Source organism: Equus quagga, unplaced genomic scaffold (assembly GCF_021613505.1).
Source record: "Equus quagga isolate Etosha38 unplaced genomic scaffold, UCLA_HA_Equagga_1.0 145897_RagTag, whole genome shotgun sequence".
NCBI lineage: Eukaryota > Metazoa > Chordata > Mammalia > Perissodactyla > Equidae > Equus > Equus quagga.
This window is the reverse complement of record NW_025796720.1, coordinates 1-12,899: the sequence shown is the minus strand read 5'-3', so window position 1 is coordinate 12,899 and position 12,899 is coordinate 1. Positions and strand designations below refer to the sequence as shown.

At 49.5% G+C, this 12,899-nt stretch overlaps 1 protein-coding gene across 1 annotated transcript; it reads left to right on the top strand.

Annotated features, from left to right (window-relative positions):
- Positions 1-4,921: 4,921 nt before the first annotated feature.
- LOC124232905 (cytochrome P450 2A13-like) lies at positions 4,922-11,790 on the top strand. The gene is given in 11 exon segments (XM_046649815.1): positions 4,922-5,112; positions 5,115-5,176; positions 5,459-5,621; positions 6,504-6,653; positions 6,896-7,056; positions 8,265-8,441; positions 8,728-8,730; positions 9,500-9,638; positions 10,092-10,279; positions 10,885-11,026; positions 11,570-11,790. Coding segments are annotated over 11 exon segments (1,482 nt in total). The 5' UTR covers positions 4,922-4,997; the 3' UTR covers positions 11,752-11,790.
- Positions 11,791-12,899: the final 1,109 nt, after the last annotated feature.

Below are 12,899 nucleotides of genomic sequence, written 5' to 3'. Positions count from 1 at the left end.
CACACTGGACTCTTTCCTCACTCTTAACCCACGCACAGCCAACATATAACCAAATAAGAATTAGTTCTTCCTTCCTTATCTTTCTCCAACCCCTCTCTTCCCAGTCAACATGGCTCCATCCTCTCTCACCTGGATGCCTACAGACTCTACTTCCTTATCTCTCAGCTTGTTGTGTCATCTTCTCCAAAGATCTGAAGAATCTTTCTGAAACACAAATCTGGCCATTTTGTTGCCCTGCTTAAAACCCTCTGTGGTTCCCCATTGCCTCAGGACAGAGTCCAAACTCCCCACTAAGTTACAGAAAGTCCATGAATGTCTGGCTCCTGCTGATGGCTCCAGTCTCATCAGTGAACACAGCCTTAGACCTGTATACTCTAACAGCACTCAACAATGCCCCATGGGGCCTCTGGACTTTATACAACTTGATTCCTCTGCTTGGAACTCTCCCTCCCAGGTCTCCCTTTTCTTCTATGGAAAATTCCCACTTAGGCCCCAGTGGCTTAACCTGAACCTACAAGTTTGAATCAGGTGCCATATCTGGGCTCCTACAGACGTCTGTAACTCTCCTATTCCAGCTCTGACTTCTCTTCCTGTGCCTTCTCATCTCAGCACTGGACCCTCTGCCTGGGCCTTCTCCTCCCAGCTGTGACCCTTGTGCCTGGGCCTTCTCATCCCAGCACTGTCCCTTCTGAGCTGTCATATCTTGTTACTGGTCTGTCTCCCTCTCTGGAACAGGAGCTCCATGAGGGCAGAGCCCAGGCGTGTGTTGGTCATTCTCTGTGTCCTCAGCAGCACTCAGCACAGAATGGCACAGAGAAGTTGGTTTGGTGCACACTGGCTCAATGACTCTGTTAATGGCTTAGGAGGCTGGGGGTGACATTGTGGGAAAGAGTATTTTCTGGGAGGATATTTAAATTGATTCAATGGTAGTGACTTACTTCAAAATGCTCTCAAGACACACCTGTCCTATGGAGGCTTTTTCTACCTAGTGTGACCCTTGAAACCCAAAGGAGGTAATACCCTGAAAAATTAGGGAACCAACTAGTTTTAAGGTGAGAAATGGAGCTGGGGCAGGGCTGTGCTTGAATACAAACACAGGCACAAGCAGATCTCAGACGCACATGTGTATATAACATGGCTCGCATGCCTACATACTACACTAGAATGCATGCAAAAACATCCATATACTCATATATAGTCACCAGTTGTAATGCACAGAAACATGAATATAGAGTCATACATCATGTAGATATCCCCCAACAGGCGTGTAGAAAGCATGCCAACAGACAGACACAGACATGGGCATGCATTCAGGTACACTGGCATGGACATGCACACACCCTGTCATGCATCACACAGATGTGCATATATAGACATAAACAGGTACAGACACCCACTCATGCACAAACACAAACTCCACAAAGACATGCATCTGCATAAATGCATATATCAACATGGACATGCTGAAACACAAATGCACACAGACATGCAAAGACACCCCAACTATGCACTGACAATGACACATACAGTTATGTGTCACTTATGATGGGGATGCGTTCTGAGAAATGCATCATAGGTGATTTCATCGTTTTGTGAACATCATAGAGTACCATTACACAACCTAGATGGTATAACCTACTACACAGCTAGGCTCTATGGTACTAATCTTAGGGGACCACCATCATACAGGTGATCCACTGTTGACCGAAATGTCATCATGTGGCACGTGACTGTGTACAGATGTATACCTGAGAAGAAACGTGACAGAAGCATCTAGGAGAATCCACTGGACAAAATGATGCAATCATAAATAGAGTCAGAAGCACATGGGAGAGAGAGAGAGAGAGAGGGAGAGAGAGAAAGAGAGAGGTGGATGGACAAAGACTTGTGCAGAGCTTCATGCCCATCCGGAACAATCTGAGTCTCTAACCTTGACCCAGCCTTACTCAGGAACTGCCTAATCCACCACCCTCCACGGGGCCGCCCAGATCAATGTCTTATTCCCAGGTTCAGCAAGTCAGCTCAGCTGCGCTGAGGAAGAAATGGGGAGGGAGGTTCCCCCAAAACTTTCTCTCTCTTCCTCCTTTCCCAAAGGGAAAGCTGTGGGAACTAGACTAAAGAATGTAAAAGTGAGAAGGGGGTTTAGTGATCCTCTCATCCATCTCCTTCATCTCGTGGATTAATAACAAGAACAGCTAATATTTATTGAGCACTTACCATCCTGGACTCAACATGCATTAAGCCATTGACTCCTCACTAAAATAGCCTAAGAGGTGACCACTGTTATTGGCCCCCTAAGGCTCAGAAAGTTGAGGTTACGTGTTCAAGATCACACAACAAAGATGGATAAGGTTAAGATTCCAATCCATGTCATAATTTTGCTCTCAACTAGTGTACTATTCATCCAGAGAGGACAAGAGATTTTCCTGGGTTCACACTAGCTTACCCTAGAAGCCCATTCCAGGGCACCCCACACTGGCACAAGTCATGCTTCTGAGGGAGAAAGTGGGTGATGACAGACACTGATCTCTTATTCCATGTTCCAGGGTCATCAACAAGCTAACCTCACTTGACTTCTCTGTCCCCAAATACTTCTTCCAGTCTTCCTGTCTCACCCTCTCCCTGTCCAGCTCATGGCAGCCTGTCTGAACACTCAGTGCGCTTTCTGGTGCCAACCTCACAGAGAAACAAACTCCCCCAAATTCTAGTTCCCTCATTGTTAAGGAAAAAAGGGGATTGGAGGAGCCAATCCAGATGCAGGTTGGTGATGGGATTGGGGGGATCAATACCTGCGGAGCCCACACTAATCCTTTTTCCCTTCTCTTCCCCCTCCAAAAGCAGCAAACAACTGTCCTCCCTCAGCTTTGTTCTCTTCTCTTAGTTCCCTCCCCACAGGACTCAGCGTTCAGCAGCCTAGAATGCTTTGAGCAAAATGCCAGTCCTGGGGGTGCCAACCTCACCCTCCTGCCCTTGTCCAAGGTGAGAGGTGGCACTTGAGTCGGGTAGTCCACTGTCAGAGCCTGCCCAGCACCCAGGTGGGGCCCCTTTCAGGCCCACATAGGACCAATCTCAGCTCCTGCCTGATGCTCATGTCAGAGCCTGCTGAGACTAAGTTCAGAGCCTATACGGTGCCATCCTTATGTCCTCCTGAGGCCAGCCTCAATGACCACCTGGGCCTACCTAAAGAGCCCTTTTGGTACCAGAAGTGGCTCTATTAATGCTCTCTTGGTATCAAGTTCAGTGCCAACATGTTTTCAATCCTGGTGTCTACCAGGGGTCCAACTCAATACCAACATGATGCCGTTCCCTCTCCAGGCTGACTTGACGCCAGTGTAATCTCTGTGTCCAATGCTGAAGCCAATCTCAGCACTTACCTGTTGCTAAACTTGGTCTCCCCTTCCCCCAGGCTGGGCTATACCAGTCAATGATGAAGAAGGGAAGAGAGTTCAAATTCTAGGTCTCTCACTTCTACCTGTGTGACCTCAAACAAGGGGCTTTATGGAGTTCTGGTCTTCTGAACTGCAAAATTAGGATGATGATGAACCAGCCCCGTTGTTGTAATGATTTGATAAGATCGTGTATATGTAGACTTAATTTTCACAGTTAGTTTCACCAAAGAGCAACTGTCATTATTAGTAAGGAAGAATGACAAAGAGGGAAGGACAGCAGGGCTACTCATCTTTTCTCTACTTCCACTTTCAAAATCCCTGGACCCATCTCTGTTCCCGACACTGGACTTTACCCAAATCTCTCCTGCTATAGTTCCCTCTGTCAGCTAATAACAGCCCTGAAAAATCAGGAATTACCTCTAAAGGGAGCTTCAGACATCCTCAAATACTTACCTTCTCTTCTCAAATACTCCCTTTACATTGGTGGGAAAACTCAGTCCCAGAAAGGGGGCATAAGAGTGCAGAGCAGGAGAGACGGGAGTCACATGTGGGCCGTGTACCCAGTCTCTGTTTTCTGTCCCCTTATGCCTATATATAAAATGGGAAACATTAAGAATGACAATAATAACAGTAATGAGGTAATCAACCTAGTGAGCTTCCTGAAGGATCTGGGAAGGGGGCCAGTGGAGCTCTCCGTAAATTATAATGCTTGAGACAGTAGGTACTTTTTGGTATCATGCTGGTAGTTTTCATCACTATTTACACAAGTCCTGCCAAGTCCCTCTGCCAACTAGGATCATACTTCTCTCCTATTCTGTGGAAATTTTCACTGAAATGTGACTCTGGACTTCAACCTCTTTTCCAACCAGAGATGGGCAATTCTGTCACCTATCCTGACCTTGCTTTGCCATCTCACTGAGGATTCTGGGCAGTAAGAGGTGGCAATGTGTCCAAAACAACAGTGGGTCAGTACCTGGGGTCAGGTGCTGACTCACTGATCCAGCTGCACTCTCTGTATACTTTTCCACCCAGGAACCCCACAGCCACAGCCTGGGGTTCTTCCTCACCTCAAGATCCTCAAATCCATTCCCCGGAACCTCACCTCCTGAGACCTTTAAACCTACATCCCTCCTCAACAAAAGACCTCCAAATCAAGAACCACACATCCTACCTCATTCCAAAATCCTAAATCCAGATCTTTAGATTCTTCCCTCTTGAGACCCCAAAATCCACAACTTTTGGTTGCCTTCTCACACTGAGACTCCAAATCTCAAGCTCAGGACCCTCTTCACCATGCAAATACTCTAAGCATTCAGTTGTGGCATTTATCTACCGCTTCCCATACTGAAGTCCACAGCACTGGGGTGGCCCCTCTTGAGGGGCCACAAATTCAGTTTTGGGCCCAATCCCTGTTCATCTGCCCTGGGGTCCCCCTCCTCCTTCCCTGCTGGCTGTGCCCAAGCTAGGCAGGGAGTATGGTTGGAGGTGTAGTTTGGAGGTGAAATGAGACAATTACACCATCAGGACCAAAATCCACCATCTCTCCCAGGTAGTATAAAGGCAAACCTTCCCAGCCATCGCCATCTGGCTGTCACTTTCAGGGCCACCATGCTGGCCTCAGGGCTGCTTCTGGTGGCTTTGCTGGCCTGCCTGGTTTTAATGGTTTTCATGTCAGTCTGGTGGCAGAGGGAGCTCTGGGGAAAGCTGCCTCCTGGACCCACCCCATGCCCTTCATCGGGAACTACCTGCAGCTGGACACAGAGCAGATATGCGACTCCCTCATGAAGGTGCCATCAGAGGGAGATGGGTGGAATGGTGTGGGGGTGTGTGCCTAACCAGTTTGGCTAGGATTTTGAGGCAGAGGATTGACAAAGTTGGACCAGAGTTTCAGGAAAGGGGAATTTTGAAGGTTCAGCATCAGGATCCTAGGCAGGAAACACCAGATCTTGGGATCTCCAGCCTCTTGCCTGTGAGAACCTATGGGGAAATGCATCTTAGTGCTTGAGGCCTGGGTACAGGGCCAGTTCAGAGTTGGGGCTGCTCCCTCTAACCACTCCCACCTCCATCAGATCAGCAAGCGCTATGGGCCAGTGTGCATGGTTCACCTGGGGCCCCGGAGGGTCGTGGTGCTGCGTGGATACGAAGCTGTAAAGGAGGCTCTGATAGACCAGGCAGAGGAATTCAGTGGACGAGGAGAGCTGGCCGTTGCTGACCGGATCTTCAAAGGCTATGGTGAGAGGGACTGGTGGGGGAATGTGGGCAGGCTGACTTTGTGACCTCAGTGGGGTCTCCAGTCTTCTTCTTGCTCCCCCATCCCCTCAGGCTGTGACAGAGCCTTCTTCTGTCTTCTCTGGCCCCATCTCTGTTCATTGGTGCCTCTTCTCTTGTCTCTAAATTATCTTAGAGTTTATGCCTCTCTGCTTCTCCCTGCCTGTCTCTGCCCCATCTCTCTGTTCCTTCTCACTAGATGTCTCTTCTTTCTCTGTAACTGTTAGAACCTCTTGATTTCTGCTTTGGAACCCTTGTCTTCTGTCACCGTGTGTCTTTTGTCTTTTTCTTCTTCTCAGCTTCTGTGCTTCCTTGTGTTTCTCTCTCCCTCTCCCACTCTTTCTCCTTCCTTAATCTTAGAATCTCACATTATTTCTGCTTCAAAGTCCCCATGCTTCTGTCTCCTGGTGAGTCTCTCCTCTCTCCAGACCACCTGTGTTTCTCTCTCCATATTTTCCTTTCTTCTCTAGGCTCAGTTTTAGAATGTTTCACAATTTTATATATACCTCTCAAAACTCCACATATCTCACTTGCCTCCCTCCCCTCCCCTCTTCTCATGAGTGTCTGTATATCTCCGTTTCTCTGTGCATCTGTCTTGCTTCTCTCCTTCTGATTCTTTTCTTCCAAGTCAGTCTCTCTTTCTGTATTTCTCTGACTCTGAGTCTCTATATCTCCCTCTTTCTGCTGTTTCTCTCTCTGCTGGCTTTCTCTCAGAGTCTCTCCATCTTTCACCTGCTCCCTCTCTCTCTGCTCAGCTCTCCCTACTTCTCAGGATCCCCTGGGGCTGGTCTGTGTTGTGCCCCTGCCCCTCTCTGCCCTTTCTCCACTCCTATGCTCCCTCCCCAGGCGTGGCATTCAGCAACGGGGAGCGGGCCAAGCAGCTCAGGCGCTTCTCCATCACCACACTGAGGGACTTCGGAGTGGGTAAGCGTGGCATTGAGGAGCGCATCCAGGAGGAGGCGGGCTTCCTCATTGAGGCCTTCCAGAGCATGCGTGGTGAGTGGGGGACCCTGGAGTATTCGGGAAGGAGGAGAAAAACACCTGATGGGGACACATGCATTCTTGCCTGGGAAGGGGACTAGGTTGGGGGAAGGTGTCAGGCTTTCAGCTCTGGGGTCTGGTGCTGGAAAGTTTGGCTCTTCACGTCAGTGGCTCCCTCAAATTTTCAGACTGGCAACTGACTGCTGAGTTGACTCTTCCCCAAATCCATCTCTCCCCGATCCCATCCCACTCCCCAGGCAACTTCATTGATCCCACCTTCTTCCTGAGCCAAGCTGTCTCCAATGTCATCAGCTCTATTGTCTTTGGGAACCGCTTTGACTATGAGGACAAAGAGTTCCTGTCACTGCTGCGTATGATGCACGGAAGCTTCCAGTTCACAGCTACATCTACGGGGCAGGTAACCCATCCCAGTATGGCTCTACCAGGTCCCTACTACAACATGCCAAGTCCTCTTCCACGTGGAGACAGGTGTCCCAAACTCCCAATCTCCTCCAGACAAGGTCCCTCAAGTCCAGCCCCGACTCTTGGACAACTGGACAGTTGCATCAGATTCAGGACAGGCTCCCAATACCCAATCTCCACTGACACCTGGATATCTCAACAGATGCCCTGATCCCCCCCCCCCCCCCCACACACACACAAAAGCAAACCAGAGCCTGCAGGCAAGATTCATGCTTTCAACCAAGTTCTCTCGCTTGGGCAGGTGTTTCCATCCCAACTTACCTTAATACCTCACAGGTGCCCCTTGTTAAGATATTCCTTCTTTCCATCTGAATTTCTTAACATCTGGAATAGTAACCACCTCAGCCCACCCCCTAAATACCTGAACACCTGGTGCTGCAAAATGAAGCCCACCAAAATCATTTGATATCTACACACATATCCAAACTAGTCCACTGGAATATCTAGACAAAAGCCTGCTGTCTAGCCCACTAAAATATCTGAACATCTAGACAGGTACCCCAACGAAGACCCCTAAACACTTAAACACCTGGATAGATTGTTCCACAAACACCCAAATAAATGTCCCTCAACCCAGCCCTGTTAAACACCCATAGAAAGGACCCTTATCGGGCAATTTGAATATCTGAACACCTGAAGAAGTATCTCCTCCACTTTAACACCTGCACTTCAGCACAACTTTACTACCTGAACACCTGTACAGAAGCCTCCAATCTAGATCCCCAAAATATCTGCACAGTTGTCTCCTACTGAGCCCACCTGAATGTCTAAACACCTAGACAACTGACCGCCCACACCAGTGCCACCTGAATAGGTAAACACTTGGACAGGTGTCTCCCAACCCAACCTAACCTGAATATTTGAAAATCTAGATCTGTGCTCCCATCCAGACCCATCTGAATATCTGAACCCTGGATATGTGTCTCAATCCATCTCACCTAAATTCTTAGACAGGAATGCTCACACTTACCTCATGTGAAAACTTAGATATCTATTCCCATCCAGCCCCATCTAAATACCTCAACACCTGGGCAGGTGCCTTTAACCCAGTGCCTTCCTGGCCCTGAGACAGGTCCCACTGCCATCGAGTCCTGCCCACTAACAACTGTCCTTCCCTTTTCTTCCTCTGTCCCCCACTCTTAGCTCTATGAGATGTTCTACTCAGTGATGAAACACCTGCCAGGGCCACAGCAACAGGCCTTTAAGGAGCTGCAGGGCCTGGAGGACTTCATAGCCAAGAAGGTGGAGCAGAACCAACGCACCCTGGATCCCAACTCCCCGCGCAACTTCATCGACTCCTTCCTCATCCGCATGCAGCAGGTACACCCCAGCAGCCAGGTGGGCAGGTCCAAAGCCAGGCAGAGGGAAATCAGGCTGGGGATGCAGGAGAACAGAGGCCCATTCGAATGAGTCCCCTATCACAATAAACCTCACAATCCAAGTTATAATTAGCCGCCACTGTTCCATCTACTGAGCCCTTACCCAGGGCCAGTCGTGTGCATGCAAATCATAACAGCAAGCACTTCCATAACACTACCATGTGCCAGGCACTATGTTAAGTGCTTCACGGTATTCGCCTACTTAAAACTCAGAACAGCTCTTGAAGGAGGTTCTATTATGACCGCAGTTTTACAACTGAGGGAAGTGAGGCCTAGGGAGTATAAGTGGACTGCCTGATGTCACACAGCAAGGAAGCAGTGGAACTAGGTTAAATCCTGGTGTCCTTCACGTTTGGCCTGGTGCTTTTAGCCACCATGTTCTCTTACCTTTCGTACCCTGGTTATCAGATGCACCTGTGCGGACAGGTGACTTTCTTTACCATGAGACAGTGGAGGGGGGGGTGTCCCCTCCCCCATCTGGAGGTCAATCTCGCTTTTGTGAAGAAAGGAGAGGAGACTTTATGGAGTCTCGAAGTTCAAGGTGAAAGGAGCAAGGGAGGGATTTCTCCATAGTAAGGTTCAAGAATTTTAGTGAAGGAATAGGATGCTGTTGCTTAAAATTCTGTGTCTGTGTCTCAGAAAATTGGTCTCTCTTTAACCTTCTCTGAATCATTCTATCATGCCATCTCTGTGCCTCTTTTTCACTCAGTGTCTCTCACTATCCCTCTCTTTCTAAATATTCCTACCAAAAAAGGTGACCACTAAGCTGATAATTAAAAGACAGATAGTCAGCCAGCAGAGAATGTGAGAAGAGCAAATCAGGCAGAGCCACCAGCCAGGGAAAAGGCTTGCAGACCAGAGAAAGCCTGGCAGAACTAGGATCCCTCTTCCCACCTTTGTTCTGGATTTAGGAGAAGCAGGCCCTAAAGAAAAACCTCAGAAGGGCCCTGAGACCATGGAGGAGTGAGCTTGTCCTGAAGCCTCCTCTCGCTGCGGGAGCAGAAGAACCCCAACACGGAGTTCTGCTTGAAGAACCTGGTGCTGACCACGTTGAACCTCTTCATTGGTGGCACAGAGACGGTCAGCATAACCCTGCGTTATGGCTTCCTGCTGCTGATGAAGCACCCAGATATAGAGGGTACGGCTGGAGGGTGCATGAAAGTGGGGGTCACAGATCCTCAAAAATCCTGTAAGCCCACGGCAATGTTCCCAACTCTCTCAGATCCCCGGATCCTCAGACACGCCCTGCTATCCCGAGACTGGGTGATATTTAGCTGATGGGCACCAGTCAAGTTTCACCAGCTGTTAAAATATTTGAAATATCAGAATTGATTGGATGGCTCCTATGCTAAGCCTACCGAGTGCCACTCCCTGCCCTGATTGCAGACCATCCCCAAAGACTCCTCCCTTGGACTTTTCCTATGATTCTGGTACGATCAGGTGAACAGAGACCTGGGCTAACAATGCGTATGGCAGATGTCTGTTTTGAACACGTAAATGTCACAAATGGACGTATAGTTGTTCACACTTGGACTATCATCCCGGCCCTCAGACCCCTAGATACCTAAACATAGTCCCTTCCTCCCCCCAGCCAAGGTTCATGAGGAGATTGATCGAGTGATTGGCAAGAACCGTCAGCCCAAGTTTGAGGACCGGGCCAAGATGCCATACACAGAGGCAGTGATCCACGAAATCCAAAGATTTGGAGATGTGATCCCCATGAGCCTGGCCCGTAGAGTTACCAAGGATATCAAGTTTCGGGGCTTCCTCATCCCCAAGGTGCTGCTCTGCCCTGCCTAGAGGGACCTCCAATCTGCTCCCTGTGACCCCATCCCCCTTAGAAGCTCCTCAGCCCCTGTCCGACTCCCTCAGTCAAAGACTCCCAACCACCACATCCCTTCAACCTTCCCACTCAGAGACTCCTGAATTCCATCTCTCCGCCGACCTCTTGCCTCAGGGAATATGAACCCCATGTTCCCCAAATGTCCTCTCTCAGAGAACATGAACCCCCATGTCACTCCAGCCTCCTGCCTTGAGAGACATGAACTGCTTGTCCTCCAGACCTCAAGCCTCAAGAGTCATGGAATTCGTGTTCTTCAAACTTCCCTTCTCAGGGAAGAAACTTCCCGTCCCCTGAACTTCCTATCTCAGAGACTATGACCACCCATTACCCCAAACCTTTGGCCTCGGAAACACAGACCCCATGAAGCACAAACTTCCTACCTCAGGGACGTGAATCTCAAGTCCCTCAAAGGACCCGAACTCCCATGTCTCCCATTTCTCTTTATCTGGGCTGCTCAAATTCCCCCTCCAACCCCCATGGGCTTTCTGCACACCCATCTCCTACTCTGCCTTATCAAATCCTCTGGCCTCCTCCCCACCAGGGCACTGAAGTGTTCCTTATGCTGGGCTCCGTCCTGAGAGACCCCAAGTTCTTCTCCAATCCCCACGATTTCAACCCCCAGCACTTCCTGGATGAGAAGGGGCAGTTTAAGAAGAGTGATGCTTTTGTGCCTTTCTCCATTGGTAAGAGACCACTATCTGCTGCCAAGCCACCACTCACACCCAACGGGGACTCCTTCTTTTTCTGAGGTGTAGCCTGGTATCCTTCTCCACCTTGGAAGTCCCTCTTAGAATCTACCTTGGAGGCAACCAGTTGCAACTACCCTAACTACCAAGTACCTGGGTCCAGGAAAAAGCAAAGGGATGCTTATACCCCTTTCAGAGCTGGGGAAAACCAAGGCCTAGTGTGAGTTAGAGATTTGTCCCAGGTCACTTAAATTCTTCAGATGGCTGGGAAGGAGATGACAGCATAGCAGCCATATTTGAGAGCATATTCAAGGAGAAGGGGCATCTAAAGTTCTCATTGTTACAGCTTGGTATAGCTCACCCCCATCCCAGGTACACTGGAGAATGAGGCTCAGAGAGGGTTAGAGACTTCTCAGAAATGTCTCAGGCCACGATATTCCAGCCCCTCCTCCCGGAGAGAATGCAGCTGGCGTCTGGTAGTGGGTCGAGTCAGTGGTGAGAGTTGGCCTCACCTCCACACCTCCCATCTCGTCTCTTCAGGAAAGCGGCACTGCTTTGGAGAAGGCCTGGCTAGAATGGAGCTCTTTCTCTTCCTCACCACCATCATGCAGAATTTCTGCTTCAAGCACTCTCAGTCGCCCCAGGATATCGACGTGTCCCCGAAACACGTGGGCTTTGTCAGCATCCCAAGAAACTACACCATGAGCCTCCAGCCCCGCTAAGCCAGGGCTGTGCCAGGACAGGGCTAGTGGGAGCAGGAATTCGGGGAGAGGGAGCCTGGGTTTGGCTAGCTGGAAGGTGGGGCCAGCGGGAGGGGCGGGGCTAAGGAGGGGGTTGGGCTGGGGGGAGTTTCGAGGGGCAAGGTGGATAGGAGTGGAAGAAGAAAGAGAACGGGCTGTGTCTGTTCACCTTGCTAGAGCTAGCTCCTTCAGAGCTGGGGTGAGAGGAAGGGATACCTTACCCTAGATTGTGAAGAAGAAGAGCAGCTATTATTTACTGAGCAAGTGCTCCGTGTCAGCTCTCTGCTGAAAGCATTACACGCTCACCTCACTTAATGCTCACAAACCTGTAAGACAGGGATCAGTGTTCATGCCATTTTACAGTTGACAGAGCTGAGGCTCAGACAGATGAAGTCTCTGTCCTGGGTCCTACAGAACACAGTAAGTGCCCAGCAAGTACTTGACCACAGATCTGTGCAGGGATCGCTCTACTTGGCCCACAGTCTATTGGCTAGATTCTCAAAAGACACCCCTTCCTCACACGAAAAACAGCAGTTTAGTTTATTACTGAACAGCCTGAACAGCTCTGTCCAGGGGCTTTTTTCCAGAACCCTGACAGGCAGCTGACCTGGCTTCACTACACACTTGCCCACACTCTTGCTCATTCGTGCACACTTTGGATGCCAGGGAATACTTCATGCCTCCCACCAGATAAGGCCACTGTGTCAATCAGAGTCAGACCTGGGGACAGTAGTCAGACCTCTTTGTGAAGTGGTTGAGGGAGAGAAACACTTTCAGAGAATTCTAGGAGAACTTTAGTCATAGCACAGCCATGTGCATGTGTGTGTGTGTAAGCAGGCATGTGTGCATACTGGGATATGATTGTATGTTGGCCTGAGAGTATGGATGAACTCATATTTCCTATGAGATTTTGAAGGCAGGGCTCTGTCTGATGGATCTGGGGTCTTATCTCCAGATCTGGGACTTAAGTGTCTCAGAGTCACCTGCCTCCTCTTGAATGCGTTAGTGTATGTTCCCTTAGAAGCGGCATCGGCCTTAGGTCCGTGTGTTAGATCTAGAGTCAGATGTAGCCATACATCTAAATGCTACACAGACCCCACCCTCACAAAACTTGCTGGACTTGAAGGACC